Source organism: Phacochoerus africanus, chromosome 15, assembly GCF_016906955.1.
Source record: "Phacochoerus africanus isolate WHEZ1 chromosome 15, ROS_Pafr_v1, whole genome shotgun sequence".
Classification (NCBI taxonomy): domain Eukaryota; kingdom Metazoa; phylum Chordata; class Mammalia; order Artiodactyla; family Suidae; genus Phacochoerus; species Phacochoerus africanus.
The window spans coordinates 67145350-67163818 of NC_062558.1; the positions used below are offsets into that span (position 1 = coordinate 67145350).

Consider the following 18469-nt stretch of genomic DNA (forward strand, 5'->3'; position numbering starts at 1 on the left):
ACTCCTTAACAATAAGTAGCAGTTCAAACGTTATCTTCTGGTCACCCCTGACAACTCTGTAACACCTCCCACACACATACACAAATATCATCTTATTTTGTCTTTTTAAACTAATGTCTGTGTGAAATTATGTTGCTCACTTATTTGTACTGTGTAACCTCCACCACCAAAATACACACACACACACACACACACACACACACACACACACACACTTGCAGGTAAATTCCTTGGGAATTCTGATATTCCTAACCGAATCCCCAAAGCCTAGAACAATGCTTGGTACTCAACAAATACTTACTATTTATCGAATGATAGATTCCATCTATCCCAAACTTTTCCCAAATCTTGATTCTGTCTGGTATTTCTAGCGCTTCTCTATTTCTGTTCTGTTTTCTGAATGTTTTTTGGTCTTCATTCTGCTTACTGCAACACAAAAGGCAAACAGCACAAGGAACTTAAAAGGAATGACATTAACGGTAATAGAAACCCACTCAGCCCTACTGGCAATGGGGCAGAAGGCCAAGTTATAACACTTCTTAAGGGCAAAAGCCCTTAGGATCCATCTCATCCAATAGAATGCTCTTAAGGACAGTTTCAAAAAGAAATCAGAGGTAGCCTGACTGTGACCTAAAAAAAGTACCACATGCCCCTGTGGACACTCAGCAGTTCCTAAAAACTTTACTGTGCAAAAAAATTCAGATGCAGATCTTGAGATGATCTGAGAATCTGCATGTTCAACAAATATCCCCAGGTGATTGTGATAAAGGCAGTCTAGGAAACTCTGAACTCTTTGGCCAAACAATGAATAGCAAGGACTGAGGGAAGGTATTATCAGGTTAACCAGTAAAAATAATCTTTCAAAAAAATCTCTACCTTGAAGCTAATTCTCAGGACAAGTCAAATCCCATTTCAATATTTGCTAAATATTATTTAAATTCATTGGTCCTTAAAAAAAAATAAAAAAATAAAAAAATAAATTCATTGGTCTTTACAGCTTTTAACAATTTTCAAATTACAATAATAGCTATTATTATGGGACAGCTACTACGTCCTAGATACTATCATCAGCATTTTACATATGTCTCATAATATCCCTTTATTTGCATTTTTAAATTTATTGGCCGCACGCACAGCATATGGAAGATCTGTGGGCCAGGGATTGAATCTGAGCCACAGCTGCAACCTATGTGGCAGCTGCAGCAATGCCAGATCTTTTAACACTGCGCAGGGGACTGGGGATCGAACCTGCACTTCTGCAGCAATCCAAATGTCTGCAGTCGGATTCTTAACCCACTGCACCTGGGTAGAAACGCCTCATAATATCCCATTTTATAGATGACCTTCAGTTAAATAAGTACAGAAAACTACTAGGCAATAAGAGATTTGGAAATCAAACACATCTGTATGTTACTAAAGTCTGATCTATTGAGTCTATACCACCACTAATTATACTTAATAAAGTCAATAAATAAAAATCCAGATTTTTAAATGATGCATTTTCCTCTTAATTTAAATATTACTCACTTCAGAAAAAGATCGCATGGGATTTCACTATGTGGTGAACTTTGACAGTACATTTACGTACCTTACCAACAGCCTGGGAACCTCTGAAAATATATAAATCTTAAGAGTCCTTTTCTAAAACAAATAATCACCCTCTCAATCAAAATTATCAAATATTGGATTTTCCCGTAGTGGCTCAGTGGTTAGCAAATTTGATTAGGCTCCATGAGGATGCAGGTTCAATCTCTGGCCTCGCTCAGTGGGTTAAGGATCTGGCATTGCCCTAAGCTCTGGTGTAGGATGCAGACACAGCTGGGATCTGGCATTGCTGTGGCTGTGCCTGTAGCAGGAGGCTACAGCTCCAATTAGACCCCTAGCCTGGGAACTTCCATATGTCGCGGATGCAGCACTAAAAAGACAAAAAAAAAAATTACCAAATATTAAGAACTGGTTCGCTGTTCACAGATCTAGCAGTGGTTCTCTAACCTGGCTGACAATTAAGAATAACTTAAAGAGCATCTTAAAAATAAAAGTTCTGGGCTTCACACCAGTTCGTATGAATCAGAATCTCTTGGGTTTCACTTCCAAATCTTTATTTTTATAAAGCTCCCAGGGGCTCCTGATGAGTAAGCAAGTCCAGAATGACTGCCACCCTACTCCATTATACAAGTGAATAAACTGAGGACCTAAAAGGAAAGGGTCTCCTAAAGACGGACAACTTGTAAAGTAGGACCGTGGGCTGAAAAAATATTCTAACTCCTTATTTAATGCTTTTAACACCAATTTGAGCTGCTAGTTTTGGTAAAACGTTGATTAGGCTATATCGGTTATTTACTACCCCTTAGAAACTTACTTATTCATCTGAAAACTGGGAATAATAATGTTTACCTCTTGAGAGTTGCTGTGAGGATTAGTATAATATTCATTAGATAACGGATGGGAACACAATGCCTGACTTAGAGTGAACACTCATTAGATACGTTAGGAAGCCCACTTAAAAAAAAATTTATAAATAAAAAGCATTCCTTTTTTAACTAGAGAGACTTTACTGAACCACTCTAATTACAAAATGAATAAGAAACCAATGTTTAGCTTTGGAAATCCAAAAGGACTTTAAACTCAGGGTAAGGTTAAGTTCAAGAGCTTGCCTGATTCTCGCACAACACTTGTTTCTCACAGGATGCCTCAAAATAATCTCTGGATGAAGACCAGGAATCTGCATTTTTAAAACGCTCCCTCCTCCCCTAACCAGGTGCTTCTTAGGCAAACTAACGTTTGAGAACCATTAGTACAGGGAATCAGTGACCGCAGCAAATGGCCTCTCAAGTTCTAGCAAAAAAACTGCCGTGCTCTGTAATCAGAAAAGCAGCGTCATCAGACCCCAATGCAAACAACAGCTGGGGACGGCTGTGTAAAATAACTGTGCTGATTACCAGGAACAGTCTCGACACTCTGATCTCCTAAGAAACTTGGAAAATCGCAAAAGTGCGGTTCCGTAATCCCGTGGCAGACAGTGCTGCCTGAGCGGCCACAAGGAGCTAAAGTTAACCCAACAGCCTCCTTCCCAGGGCTAAGGCCACAGGAAAGCGACCTTGGTTGATTGACCAGGCCCGGGCGTCGCCAGAAGGTTAACGACCCTCTTGCCCTGTTCCTTGAGGCGGCCAAGAGACTTCACCACACAACAGGCCAGCTGCCGGAAGTGCGTCACCCCAACCTGCTGGGGAATGCTGGGAGATGTAGTGAACTGGCTACTTATACCCCAATTTTTTCTTCAAACAGCAAACACCATGGAACCGTAATGAAAGTAGCTCTTAACACCAACAAATCTAATCTGTCCTTTTTCCAGCTGACAAAGAGAACTCTCTCAGAGCGCATGCGGAATATCGGACTACAAGTCCCAGCATGCTCTGCAAGGCACCAGGTCCGCCTGGCTACCGCCGTAGGTGCGGGCCGCATGAATGGAGCTTCGGGCGTAAGGCAAAGCCCAAGACAGTCTGCGCGGCGGGTACCTGCTCCCGGAGCGTGAGTGCTGGGTGTGGGCCGTGCGCGTGCGCGCTCAAAGGGGGCGCAAGGCGGGCGCGTCCGGCCGTTGCGGGCGTGTGGCTGCTGGGGTAGGCGGCTGTAGTGCCGCGCGCCCGACTGGCCGGGAGTTGCGGGGCCTTCTGCCTCGCGCGGAGCTGCGGGCAGCCGTGGCGGCCGCCGGGGACCGCAAGGGGCGAAGGAAAGCTGGGGGCGGAGGGGGCCGGCCTCGGCATGCGGAGGAACAGCAGAGCATGCCCCGAGACAACATGGCCTCCCTGATCCAACGGATCGCCCGCCAGGCATGCCTCACCTTCCGGGGCAGCGGGGGCGGCCGCAGCTCTTCCGATCGCGGCGCGGCGCCAGGCCCTGAGGCGCCTGTGCCGCAGGGCTTCCCGGAGAACCTGAGCAAGCTGAAGAGCCTGCTGACACAGGTCCGCGCAGAGGACCTGAACATCTCCCCGCGCAAGGCCACGCTGCAGCCGTTGCCGCCCAACCTGCCGCCTGTCACCTATATGCACATCTACGAGACTGACGGCTTCAGCCTCGGCGTGTTCTTGCTTAAGAGCGGCACATCCATCCCGCTCCACGACCACCCTGGCATGCATGGCATGCTCAAGGTGCTCTATGGCACCGTGCGCATCAGCTGCATGGACAAGCTGGAGGCAGGCAGCGGGCAACGGCCGCGGGTCCCGCCACCAGAGCAGCAGTTCGAACCGCCGCTGCTGGCCCGGGAGCGGGACGCGGTGCGGCCGGGCGTGCTGCGCTCGCGGGCCGAGTACACTGAGGCCAGCGGTCCCTGCGTCCTCACGCCGCACCGGGACAACCTGCACCAGATCGACGCTGTGGATGGGCCTGCCGCCTTCTTGGATATCCTGGCCCCGCCCTACGACCCCGACGACGGCCGGGACTGTCACTATTACCGGGTGCTGGAACCTGTCAAGGCCAAAGAGGCCTCCGACTCGGCCTGTGACCTGCCCCGAGAGGTGTGGCTTCTGGAGACACCGCAGGCCGATGACTTTTGGTGCGAGGGGGAGCCCTATCCAGGTCCCAGGGTCTTCCCTTGAAACCGCCGGCGCCCGGGAATGGTGGGCCGGAGACACGCCCTACTCAGATCTGGGCCTGGCTGGCTGCGACCTCCATAAGGGCTCTTTTCCTACCCCCAGGCATGAGCGTTGGATCTACTGGAACTGGCTGTAGCCGCTTCCTCAGGAGCCTGGGGAAGCGCAGGCGACTGGACTGCAGCCACCCGGCACGGTTATGGGGGCGGGATAGGCGGGGAAGCTAGGTTGTTTCCTGGTTTCCCGGCTCTGTCACTGCCACCGGGGTTTTGAAGGGGGGCGGGGGGCAGGGGACTTATCTGCAGCGCTTCCATCCTAAAGCCATAATGAAAATTTTCTTTATCCCATCGTATACAAAATACACTAAATAGTTTTCTCCGCCCCCTCTTTGGGTAAATAGGGTTTGTGCTCCACTTTCGTCCTTACACCCTTTTACTCCTTACTGTTACAGTTCTAACGTAATGACTGCATGACCCAGTGGTTTGAATTGTTTTTAGTTCAAGTCATGGGTAAAAACTAGGTTTAAAGAGATGAGCTACTATTTAAAGTGAGCTGTCCGGCGTAATTAATTCATTGTGAAAATTAAATCCGTTTTACTGGAGTTGGGGGATTAACCTCCAAAAATAACTATGCATATAGAGGTCAAGATTTATTTTCTTCCTCCCCTTGTCCAGTAACCACACCCGGTTTACTCCGGCAGCATCTACTAAGAAATTCAGCACCTTCATATCTCAGTGACAAATGATCACTTAGAGCTTATCTTCCCCATGAGTCTCCAGGTCTCTGAGTTGAGCAGATTCCTTGTTGCAGATTCACCTTTAATGCAAAAACTATATTATCCTCAAGTGACTTTTTTTTTTTGTCTTAATGTACTTTAAGAAGTATTAGGGTAATTCTCTATTTTCTAACCAGAAGATTCAGAGGAGCTGAATCTGTATGCTTCCAAACAACTGAATGTAAAACACCCGTAGCCACCTGTTGAATTCTGTGCCCTTATTTACTTCCAGTATTTTCCTGCAAAAGTAGGGGAAAATGTTGATGACTGAGATTCTCTCAGGAGCTCGACAGAGGGCTGGTGGTTCTGACTGTGTTGTTGGTGGCAGTGTTCTCAGAATCCTTTCCCTCAAATAGCAGAGCCAGTGCTTGCTTCATCTATGGTGGGTTTTCTTCAGAAAGAGAAAAGGCACAGATGATTAAAGCTAGAGAATTAGCTCTACTGCTGGCCATTTTCAAGTACCAAAACTTGAGACGAAACAGTTCCCACTCCCAATTTCTTGAACTGTTGTGCTATCTGTGACTAGTTTTATTTTTGTCCTTTTAATAGGCTGAGCAGCTTTACCTTGTTTACAGTGTATTGACACCATTTGCTTCAGGCCATGGAGCACTCTTGTTTCCCCCTTTTTACTATTTATAGGATTCCTTTTTTCGCAAAACTTTTAATAAAAACAAACTGTAGAAATAAACATTAAAATTTTCCCAGCTGTCGTCTAAGCCCTCTTGATTGACTTGCCCATGTGGCAATTGAGTTCTAATATCTCTAATAAAGGGAGATTTGCTATTGGTGGAAAGTGTTGACCCTGTAAGGAAGTGTATGTGCCTTTGCCTCTTTTTGCATACGGGGTTACAGAGGCCTAGAGTGAAGGAATATTTGTTCCCAAATTTAAAAATAGAATGAAAAGGCAAATTCTTAAAAATTTTATAAAAAAAACAAAATGAAACATGCTATCCATTCTGTTTTAAAATTTGACATAGGCATAATAGATTTCTTCCAGGTTTGCTAAAATTGTTTTATGGTAGTGTCATATTTTGGTGCGGTTTAATACATACCTTAGGGGCAGTTTGAGGCAGTTCCTCATGCCATTCAGTTTGAAATTAAATTTTCAATATGCGAATAATGGTTTTATTTTTTAAAAATTTAAAATTTTTCACAAAATGGGTTTTTTTCAAACCACAGTGATGAATGTGTGTGATTATCAATCACATATCTACCTGTTTGGAATTGCATTGTAGCAAAAAGTTGACTAACTTGTCACGATTGTTGATAGTGATGTATAATAATACAACCTGGAGTAAATTACCTACAAAAATTCATTCTGGCAGTAGGACAGTAATAAAGGAGGAATTGTTTTTCCAAACTTTATTGTGAAAAATTTTGAAGTCCTCACGTACAAGCAAATTGAATGAAAAAGACTAAGGTGCTTTTCAAAAGACTAACTGAAATCATCACAGGCCAAAACAGCAATATCTGTTTAATTTAGTTCAATAAGAACAGTGAATCTTTTTGTTCACTAACGAGTTCTGAGTCAATTAGTGGTAAAAACAAAATTAACTTGTTTAATGAGCCACTGTTATTACAAAGACAAAACGTGGTGCAGAAAATCTTTGCACCTTTCTGCATAAACTGTTAGACATGACTTTGTTTGCTGCTGTTGTGTTTCCAGATATTCCTGCAATATGGGTGACAACTGTGGGAAAAGATTGTCTTCTCCTACGGAGACTAGTGAGCACAATGATACTAACCACTTAACTTTGCTGTTAAGTAACAAATGCAATAATTGCCTCTCATGGTGAAAAGTTGTCTAATACTCCTAAAGTTTTTTAATTCTCTGGGTTATATCACTGGAGAGTATTGTGTATCTACCTACTATTTTAATGGGAATTGATTTTTTATTAAGCCTGATTTACATGGATTGAGTTTATACCAACTGCTGTTTATCAATGAAAAATGGTGAAAGTAATGTGTGTTTGTCAGCAGGAATGGGTTTTCTGGCCTCTTAACCCTAACAGCCCTTAACTTCTTCCCAAATGCACACCTTTTATTACTACTTCTGCATTGTCGCCTTGTAGGTGCCTTTCTGTAGGCATCTCAGGAGGACTCTCATCACTCATCTATTACAAATGACTTGGAATCTTGTGCTCTAGCTCTACTGCTCAAGGAAGAAGCAATATATCTTTAATTCAGGGCTCTGCCCATTGCTATTCAACTCTAACCTGAGAGCAGTGCCACTCCTGTAACTCCAGTGTTCTGAATTCAGGACTTCAGGTTTCAAACAGAAACTGACCATTGATCATAACCCTGCAATGTGTGTCAAAGAAGGAAATCATTTGTTGAGTCCCATATAGTTGCTGAATCTTCTGATCCAGGGATATTTACATTTCTGGATTAAAATCAGTGTACTTACGGAAAATAAAGGAATGTTTGAAATTGTGTAGAGGTAAATCTTATTTGATTATTGCAAAATGGAAAAGGAAAATATTAAGATATATTTAATTACTGTTAAAGATTCACAATCTATATGATAAGATTATGTTGTGCTAAAAACTGGGGGCCTTCTGGAGATTCTAAAGTCCAAGTAATAATATAAACTTAAAATTAATAGTTTATTTCCTTGAGAGTGATCTTCAGAACAGCCTCATTGAAAACACATCTGAAATTATTTCACATGTAATCATACTATTTTGCTGTAACAACAAAACAAGTTCCTTTAAATTTATCCTAGGGAAATAAAGCTAATGCAAGAAAATAAAAATACTTTCATCCACGTAGGAAAGAATCTGGACTTCAATATTTTCTTGTCTTTCCTTTTTTCTATAAAATGTGTTTAATTGTAGTTTGTGATGATACCATTCTTCCTCCCCCCCAAAATTGTATTGGACTGTTAAAAATCACTGCAGCCATTTTCAATAAATACCAAACAGTTTGCCCAAATTTTAGGATATTGAAATTAAATAGCCTGATTTATGAATAATTGGAAAACTTATTTAGAATTGATAGACCAGTTTTTAATATGCACTGAACCATCTCAAATGTATTGTGACCTTTAAGGAATTACTCTCCAGAACTTTATTAAAATAAGAATTCCCAGTAACAGCTGAAACATCAATAATATGTAATAAAGCAGATTGGCTAAAAGAAAGCAGACTTAGCTTTATATGCTTTATGTCTTGAACAAAGTAAAAAAAATGAGACACCTGTGATAAGCACCCCGAATATTTCAAGCAGAAAATAAAATCTGATTAAAGATTGACCTAACATGTTGCAATCAAGGAGAAAACCCACAAGGTTGGCTCTGCAAAAAACACCAGTGTATTCTTATGGTTTGTGTGTTCTACCACTTCACCAAGCCCACATCAAGGTGAGAGTGATTATGTAACTGATTTGACTATCATCAAAATGTATTTCATATTATCCTTTTTAAGATTTTTTTTCCCTTCTCTGTAGCATGTGGAAGTTTGTGGGCCAGGAATTGAACCTGCAGCTACCTGAGCTGCTGTAGTGACGATGCTGGATCCTTATCCCACTGTCCCACATGGAACTCCTCATCTTATCCTTTTAAAAAGAGAGACTTTTTAATCTGTTGCTTTGTAAATAGTTATCTTGATTGAAGATGCTCTGAAATTGAAATTTGGTGAGGCAATTATAGAGCACATAAAACTTAGGTGCACTGTATTTTAATGACGTTTTGGTAGGGTAGTATCATTAAAACATAATTATCAAAATGTGGCATTGTTTTATGCATGTTTCTTTAACAAAATTGGCCAATTAAGGATGATAATATGCTGACAAGCTAGGGAATATGAATCTGATAGAATAATAACCATCACTCGAACAATCTGACACCGGAGTTTAGAAACTTCTATTAAGTAGTTAAAGAAAGAGGTATTGTGCATTTTTGAAAAGGATGGAGGGTAATAAGAGGCTTAGTTACTGTCTCAAGCTAGATTTCAAATTCTAGTGCTGTTAAGGACAAAAAGTAGTTTCCAGAAGTGACTGTCACTGTCTGCTGTTCGAAGATACAGGTCATCTATCACTGGCCACGTAACAGTGGCAAAGGACAAACAGGTGACAGGATTTTCAGATGGTGTAGCTCAACAGTGGGTGCTTCAACATGTTACACTTGTGTAAGGATCCAGAAGCAGTGAATGTAAATAATTCTTAGGCCCAATTTTATAGTAAAAGTAACTTCTCAAGGACAGTCTGCCTTGTATGGTAAGTAGATAACTATTTTGAGGGGGCATGGATTTATATTTAAAAATCACTACAAAAGGCTTGCAGTGAAATAACGCCGATAGAGTATTTTTTTGCAAACCATTATCTAGTGCCATGGAGGACCATAATTGCCTGTTTGATTCAGACTGTCTTTGAGATTTTTTCTTAAGGCTAGTATACATCTAAGCTAGAAAGCTGGGTATTTTGATAGCCCCACCAAATATATGGCAGAATAATGATCCTTCCCAAAAGGCGTAATTGGAGAGACAAGGCTGGAGAGAAATGAGTCTGGGGGTAATTCCTTTGGCACCCCATTAATGCTGTCATCGGCAGTGTCTGAGGGCATTTTTGATCTGAAGAGGCGATAACACTTTTCAAAAAGTTTTCTGTGGTCATGAGACTAATCCTGGAACCTGAAAGTCATTTCCAACTTGACCACGCCACCACAGTTTCCACAAAGCCACATCTCGTCTTGAGTTCCTGGCCCTGGTCAGGGTTCTGAAAGCAGCCGCAAATGTATAGTCTCCGAGTGGGCACTTGTTTGTAAGTATTTATTTTCCAGAGCCCACTCAGGAGTTGAGAGAAGCTATAGGCTGTTACAAAGGACGGAACAATGAGTCAAAACAACGCCTCCCCACTTTTACACTAATGCATTGGGGAAGTCCCCAGAATGCTAGTGTTTGATTATGAATGGAGATTGCTTTGGGGCAAGAGGACTGGTGTTGAAAGGCTAGCAAAGAAAACTTGGGAGATCCTGGCTTGGTCAAAGAACTAAAATCCACTGGGTACTGTTGAAGTCCCACCCAGTAAATCTTTCATAAATAATTTCTGCAGCAAGAATATTGTTGAAAAGTATTTATTTACACTATAGTCATAAACCATTCTTTATCTGAACTTTAGTTAGTGGTTTTGTGTTAGAATAAATCATTTAGATTTCCACAACTATTAAAAGCTAATAACCAAACAAGTCAGCTCCAGTAAGTATTTACATTCCTATCTGCAATTCAACTACAAAGGTAACACTTTTAAGTCACAAAACAGAGCATACAAAAATATATTTTCTAAAAAAAAAAAAATCCAAATATTAATAGGCAGAAATGTACAGCCATACTAAACCCAGGGAGTGATTTTTTTTCATAGTAAGGCAACCCATTTACATGCAGACCTGTAACATTGTCTACATCACACAAGGCACCAAGGACACTTCCAACACAATTGCATGCATCCTAGTTTCAGAGAATATATGTACATCCCTCTTTAAATAAGTTAAGCTCTGACTCAATTCAAGAGATCATAAATGCTTTACTTTTTTTCCCAAAGGTTCAGAACTTGGAGAACAGTGCACATCAAAAATACACGAAATCTAAATGGATATACACTGAAAAAATAGTCTTTTACGTTTCTCAAACAACTCAAAAAGGAGCAGATATTGCTATGTCCCTCCCCTCACATTGCACTTCTGTTCTCTGAGTTTATAATACATATTGCTTAAAGGGTTGAGATGACTAGATAAGCTTTAATTCACTGTTCTAGGGCCACAGAATGCAGCATAAAGGCCATGCTTCACCCACTGTACAGCATCCCTCAAATCAGTCCCAAGCCATAAAGTGCATATCAGTTTTGCTTCTGTCTCTTTGCTGTCCCCACCTGAAGGGATCAGCATCTCCCAACCTACTGTAGAAAAAGTCTCATCAATGCTGTCATCCAGAGTCAAAAACCTATAACCAGTCAAAATAAGGGAGGGGGGGAGCAAAACTTTGTCAAACAACCCTTTAAAGTAGGGTCAGGCCTCAGCCCTCTAGGCCAAGGCCCTCCACCCAACCTCCTTTTGAGCCTCCCCATTACCTTGGGGTGACAGTCAACTCACCTAAGAGAGACTAAGGTGGGCTAAGTTTTAGGAAGGTCCTGCTTCTAAGTGGAAATGGGGGTTGGGGCAGTGCTAGGCTCCACCAAGGCCCTTTGCCCAACAAAACGAAGGAAGGGCAGGAATGGGTGGTAGTGTTTGTCGTGCAGCTCGAGTGGACAAAGGGCCTCCGGGGCCTCAAGGAGCTCCTGTGTCAGCCTGAGTCTCATTTCAAGGTGTCCGGGTCCGAGATGAACAAGGGCCGAGGGACCCTCCACCAATAGTGCTGCTGTTGCTGCCGCACAGGGGCCCCCCAGGTTGTGCGCCACCAGTGCAGGAGGCGGTAGAGGCAGCCGGCACTGATGAGGATGGGGCACTGCTCTTGCGTTCCTTCTGTCTCAGGTGGATCTTGGTGTGGCGCTTCCTCTCATCACTCCGGGCAAACTTACGGCCACAGTAATCACAAGCGAAGGGCTTCTCGCCAGTGTGGGTGCGGATGTGGGTAGTAAGGTGATCGCTGCGGCTGAAGTTGCGCATGCAGATCCGACACTGGAAGGGCTTATGCCCTGTGTGGATTCGGATATGCCTTGTGAGCTCATCTGAGCGGGAGAAGCGACGGTCACAGCCTTCTGCTGGGCAAGGGTAGGGCCTTTCATGCACTGGGGTCTTGCTAGGTCTGTTGGGGTACTTTCGAGGCCTCAGAATGGGCCGAAGTGGCAGATGATGTGGGTTATAGGCGGCAGCAGCAGCCGCTGCCGAGCTGCCAGGTAGCCGTGGTCCCTCGCTGCCTCCACTGGCCCCTGGCCCTGTGGTCCCAGCACTGGGCCCCCCCAGGGTAAAGTTGCGGATGGTGGAGAGTGGAGTGAGTGGAGGGGGGACTCGCAGGGAGTCCAGGGGGCAGGGGAAGGGCTTGCGGTCTGGGCCAGCTGTACCATGTAGGTCTCTCTGGCACTGTGATGGGAAAAATCCAGGATAGTCTGGGATCATGGGGAAGAGACCTGGGTCCGTGGCTGGCTTGGGGGACGGGTAGGACGGAGGTGGTGGGTAGGCCAGAGAGGAGGAGGTGGAGGTGGTGGCTGCTGAAAGGAATGCCGAGGGGTCCTGGTAGAGGTCTCCTGCACAGCCAGAATAAGGAGGAGGTGGCGGTGGAGAGTAGAGATGGTCCAAGTCAGGCTGGGTCTGGGACATGGTGCACACACCCAAGGGTCCAGTGGCCAGTGGGTTGGGGGAAGCTGAGGTCACGTTGGATGAGGCCGTGGTGGATGCTGGGGAGGTGACCCCTTGCAGGATACCTGCACTCACAATGTTGATGATGCCTTCTGGGTAGCAGCTGGCACCAGGGTACTGGGGGTCAATGGAGAACTTGCCCATGTAAGTGAAGGTCTGGTTTCGGGGTGCAGAGACAGGAGCAAAGCTGCTGGGATATGGGAGATCCAAGGACCTCTTCTCTCCAGTCATGTCAATGTTGATCATGCCATCTGGGGAGGGGAAAGGAAGAAGGGAGGTAGAGCAATAAGAATTCAGCCAAGAATCCCTTCTCACCCTCCTCTCATGAGTCCAACCCTAAGGCCCAGGATCCTAGCCCTTTAGAGCTGGGACAGTGTCCAACAGGTGAGGACATGGTGACCAAAAGACAGAGGCTAGCCCAAGATCCTACTGTGGCAGCCAGTGACAGTTTGGGACTCAAACTTCCCCCAGAAAAGCAAAATGAGCTACACCCAACCCCCACATACAGCCATCTGTGGCTCTAGTCCCCAGTAAAAACACCCAATAATAGCAACAACAATATTAAAATTTCCCCATCTGCCTGGAACTTCTCTCCCTCTCCTTTGCCTGGGGGTCCACGGCAGACATCACCCTGGAGACTGATCCCAGCCAGTGCTGCAAAGGTGTCAGCCGGAGAGGTGAAGCAAAGAAGGGGGTCAATGATTTCCCGGCTGCTCCCAGTCCCAGATGCCTGCCTTCCTTCCCTCCCTCTCCCGCTACGCTTCAGCTGAAGGCTGCTGGAGGGAATCTGGCTCTGTGGTGGAAGTCTCTAGGTTTCTCTTCCCTCCCAACCTTTTCGGTCTTGCCCGACATCCGCGCGTCCTCGCCTCAGCCCAAAGACTGGCAGGCTTTGGTGAAGGCGCGGGGGCTGCGAGGGTTTCGGGAGACCACTTTCCACCGCACTGCCAAGGAAACGTGGGGCGCCGATGCCCTGCGGGCCTCCCTCCGCAGCCAGGGAGGCCGCTTCCCGCGGATGCCCTCCCTCCACCTCCTCCTTCCCGCCTCGCCAATCCCGTCTCAACTTCACTGGCGGCGCGCAGGTGGGGGCGCTCCTTCAGGCTGCAGGGGGAGTGAGTCGCGGGGTCCCCTTTGCCCAGGAGGGAGCGGCAGATGCTTTTCTCTGGCGCTTCGCCGCCGCTTGGCTCTCCAGACGCTCAGCTTTCCTCCAGAGCCCCAAACTTTCTCGTCACTTTGCCCCTACCCCGGGAGAGGGGAGGACGGCGTGCAGCCGGCAGAAAGGCCCACACAGGCGCCGAAGCCTGGCGGGGCACCTCTCCTACTTTCATCCCTGCGTCCCCCGGGAGCTGGGAGCACCACGGCTCACGCCCGCCCGCTGGCAACCTGGTGCACATCTGCCCGCGCGCCCAGTTTTAACGCCCTTCCCCGCTCCCGCGGGCTCCTCCTGCACCCCCGTCCAATTCCTCAAAATCAGTTCAGTCAACACCGTCCACCTCGTGCCCCAACCCTCTCCTCCAAGTTCAATACACGCACCAAAACCCACCCACTAACTTTGAGCTGCTTGGGTCCAGGCCCGAGGAGGGGGCACGCGCTTACCTCCGGCCACTCCGTTCATCTGGTCAAAGGGGCTTCCCAGTTCGGCATTGGGAAAGATGGTCACCGACGTGGCGGCGAGGTCCTCCACCGGATAGATGTTGTCAGACAGCTGGTGCACAAAACCACTGAGAGTTACTGGGATTTTGTCTACGGCCTTGGCGGTCATCATTTGCTCCTCGCACAACCTGGAGACCCAACTCCCTGGCTACCTGGAGTGTCAGAGAAGCCGTTTTGGAGAGGGATTGGACTGAGCCTAGGCTGGTATCTCCTTTTGCCCTCCACACTTAAAGCAACTATCCCCCCTCAAAAAAAAAAAAAAATCAACAAAAATAAAACTAGCAAACAAGTTGCTGGGGTTTTTTAAAGAAGAAAAATGGCTATTTGCCACTGACTCTCTCCTGTGTTCCGGCTGGGAAGCCAGGAGTTGCTGGTGTAGTGTTATTATAACAGTCAGTGTGTCCCCCTCGCCGAGCTATTAATCAATTGCTGCTCTCTGGGTTAGACGGAAAGTGTTGCTCTAAGTATTTATGGGCAGGCCCTCAATGCCCGTGACGTCACTGCCCATATATGGACTGAGGAACAGGGCTGGGCCAGGCAGCTTTTGCCGTCACATGGCCAATTTGCATAGGGGCTCGGCTGCGCGGGCTCCTGCGGGCTCGCGACTCCCGGCTCGCAGCCCGGGAGGATCCGCAGGGGTCTGGGGAACACGGCCCAAGCCGAAGCCCGGGTCCAGAGCGCTGGGCAAGGCAGGGATGGGGTGCACCACCGGTCGAGCTCAGGTCATTGTGCGAGAACGAGCGGGTCCGGGTTGTGGCGCAGCCTCCCGGGCGGGGAGGAATTCCGGTTCTCCGGGACTTTCCAAAAAAGGCGAAGATCCGGTGCCGGCAGCTCCGCCTCCCCAGCCCTTGTTTGGGAGCCATTCCGGAAAATTAAACTTCGGAAAGAAACCGAGCGGAGCCGAGACACTACAGTCAAACCCCTACTCACTTTCTTGGCAGCTCAAAACCGCAAGCAAAAGGAGGCAGCGAAGAAAAAAAAAAAAGGCTGCAGGCATTCACGGAAGCTGACTGCTTTTTTCTGAATTACTTGGTGGAAAGAAGTGGCTGGTGATAAGAGTGAATGCGGTATTGCTTTTTTGGAAAGTCTGTTCTATTTATACAGAAGCGAAAACGGAACAGGTTTGGGGTTGTTTGTTTGTTTAAGTATTTTGGGCACCTTGAGGCGGGGGGAGGGTAGACCCTAGGAGAAGCAAATAACTGCGGGGAGCTTCGAAAGAAATCCTCAACCGGCGACACCCCCCCTCCCTTTTTTTCTGCCCGCGCGCTCCCCGCCCCCCTTCAGCTGCTACGCGGAGCGGGCGCCCTTCCCGGCTTGTCTGGGCGGTCGGCTGTGTGGGGGCGTCCAGATGGAGGCTTGGACACTCACCCTGCCCCGACACACACACACACACACACAAACACACACACTCGTACACTCACACACGCTCCACTTCCGCCACACACAGTCCTGCCCCCGCCGCCTTCTTCACACATCCACTCGCACACCTTACGCTACACACCTCCCTACTGACAGCGCGCCCGTGCACCCGCCTCGCCAATGGAGTGTCCAGTCGGCAGAGTAGGCACTCGGGTTTGCTGGACAAGATGCCCTGCGGAGACACCCAGCCTCACCTTCAGTGCCTGTACCGGCGGTCACCGCAGTCTCCCTACCCCCCCGAAAGCCTACGCTCCGGAGGAGTGCTCTGCCTGCACCTGAGCCCTACTCCAAAACACACACGTGAGGAATATTCTTCCTTTCCCTGTTCAACAGTTATTTTAGGGAGCCCAGCGAGGTCCAGAGTAGCAGAAAATGGTGACTCTAACGCCAGTTTCGAGTCGCCATCACCCTACACGCTTTCCCCTGTAAAATAAACTGACTTCGATGGGAACCTTTCTGCTTAGTTTCCAAAGCACCCAAAGCAATTTTTAAAAACTTTTCAGGGGTCCAGATAGCGACGGGTTCTGGCTGGCTGCACACACCACTCCCACCCCCAGGCGCATCCCGACCCACGCCGGGAGCGCTCCAGGTCTGGCCGGGGTCCCAAAGGAGGTTAGTCCCAGTTGCTCAAGCCTGGTGAGCAGCCGCCTGCCAGACCCTTTCCCGCCTCAAAGCAGCCAAGGCCTGGGATAGAGCGCCAGGCAACCTCTAGGTCCCGGCCCTGCCCTTCCCCACCGCCAGCCAGGATGGTCCTAGCCTCGTGGGGGCCTGGGAGGCCGAGAACCACGGCGCCACGCCGTGGAAGAAGCGAGGCGCTGCAGGCGGCTCCTCCAGCCGCTCACCTGCCGCGGCCGCCGCCGCTGCGAGCCCACTCCCTCCCGGTCCTGTGCGCCGAAGTCAGGACTGGGGCGGCGGTGAGCGGCATCTGCTCCTCCTCCCGAGTGTCGCTTCTCCCCCCTGCCCACAGCGAAATTGGTTCTCCCGGGGCCGGCCATCTTCCTGACTTCAAACGCACAGAGAAAATTTAGGAAAGTTTCTCGCTTGCACTGCGGGCTCTTTTCCAATTGGAAATAAAAATAAAAGGGGAAAGGAAGAAAATCGCAGGAAGATTAGCACCCTTGTTGGTACCCCACCCTCGGCAAAAACTTGAAAAGTCCCGTTACTAAAAAAAGAAAAGAAAGCTGCGCTCTTACCACGTGCGCCAGCCCGCTCCGCCTGCGCTCTGGCAGGTCCCGCGGCCCCCGTGATGACCACCGGCAAGACGACGCCTCGGAGGGGAGCCCGACTCGCATCTCCAGCCCTGAGTCCGAAAGAAGGGGGGTACCGAATTATGCAAATATGGGTTGTGTCAGCGGGGCTCGGGTTACGGCCCCCGGGCTTGGCCCCCGCCGGCCTCCGAGGTTAGGCACCCACCGGCAGCAAGGGCGGGCGCGGCAACTGGTTGCGCTTCGCTCCTCTCCACGCACGTGGGCGGACGAACTGGCGGGCGGGTGAGTCGCAGGGGCCGCCCCGTGGTGGGCGCTGCTGCCAACCCGGCTGGCGGCCACAGCGCGCCACCCCGAGGGGGAGCTCCTGGAGTGCCGGGCGAGCTGGGCGCAGAGGGCAGGACGCAGGCTGGGGGCGGCCCTGGAGAGAATAAGCCTTGAGGTCTTTGGCTGCTACACTTCCCGAAGGAGGCGGCCCATTGGGGGTCAGGTGGGGGATGGGACCCCAAAGAGGAGAGGCTGGCTTAATCGCCCAGTCTCAGAAGCACGTTCGAGTAAATGGGAGCGACTGACACTGGAATTATTCGCAGCTTTCCAACAACTCACACCTCCCTTAAGAGCTGCTCCACGTCGAGCCAGCCCTGCGCTGGGGATAGGTTGGGGGCAGGGGCGAGCAACAGCCGCAAGGAGGCTATGCGGGCTCTCTGGAAGGTGCCTGGGGCCAGTCTTGGGAGGCCTTCCTTGAACCTCCGCTAGAAACGGGTCAGTAGATACTTCCCATAATCTCTCTCTCTCTCTCTCTCTCTCTCTCTCTCTCTCTCTCTCTCTCTCTCTCTCTCTCTCCCTCTCCCCCCTCCTCTTTGTTTCTCCCTCTTTTCCCCTAGATACTTCCCATAATCTTTCTCTCTCCCCTCCTCTTTGTCTCTCCCTCTCTCTCCCCTTTCTTCCTCTTTCCCTCCTTCTCTCCTTCCCTCCTTCCCTTTTAATAGTGATAATAGAACAAAGTCTGGGCATACTCATTTCCAGCCATCCATCCTGAGGATGAGTAATAAGTTCACAAAGCTAAAGTAACTTGCCTAAGGCATGCATGCAGCTGCTAAGTGGTGGCATTCGAACTTGCAACCATGTCTTCTGACTCCAAGTACAGTAATCCGGATGCTACATCAGTCCTACAGGGAAGTCTAGTTCCAGAAAGGGAAGGGATTTTTGAGGACTGGGAGCCTGGCTCAACCCACTAGGGAAGAAACAGGTTATCCTTCACCAAGTTCATTTCTCTTCTTCGGCATTTCTGAAAAGAGGAAAGCTGAGGTCAGGCCTTTCAAAAGGAAGGGACCAGGACTGTCATGGACATAACCTTCTCTCCAGATGAAGGGAGAATTTGAATTCTTAGACCTTCTCAGCCTGTGTTAAGGATGGAGTGGACATACGTTTGGTACAAAGCCAGTATACTAATAGGCCCTAAAATAAGAGAAGCCAAGCCCACAGTATTCTTCCTGGAGTGAAAAAGAAGTAAGGGGAAAAAAACAAACAAGCAAAAAAAAAAAACCGG

General features: G+C 48.1%; 2 protein-coding genes across 2 annotated transcripts; one reads left to right on the plus strand and one right to left on the minus strand.

The window, feature by feature from the left end:
- Positions 1 to 3287: 3287 nt before the first annotated feature.
- ADO (2-aminoethanethiol dioxygenase) lies at positions 3288 to 8140 on the plus strand. The gene has a single exon (XM_047760390.1). The coding sequence runs from the start codon at positions 3780 to 3782 to the stop codon at positions 4590 to 4592; it is 813 nt and encodes a 270-aa protein (XP_047616346.1). The 5' UTR covers positions 3288 to 3779; the 3' UTR covers positions 4593 to 8140.
- A 2276-nt stretch (positions 8141 to 10416) lies between these two features.
- Positions 10417 to 15029, minus strand: EGR2 (early growth response 2). Its single transcript, XM_047760388.1, has 2 exons — positions 14240 to 15029; positions 10417 to 12897 (listed from the first exon to the last, which is right to left on the minus strand). Exons 1-2 carry the CDS (start codon positions 14406 to 14408, stop codon positions 11651 to 11653), a joined length of 1416 nt encoding a protein of 471 aa, XP_047616344.1. The 5' UTR covers positions 14409 to 15029; the 3' UTR covers positions 10417 to 11650.
- Between the last annotated feature and the right edge of the window lie 3440 nt (positions 15030 to 18469).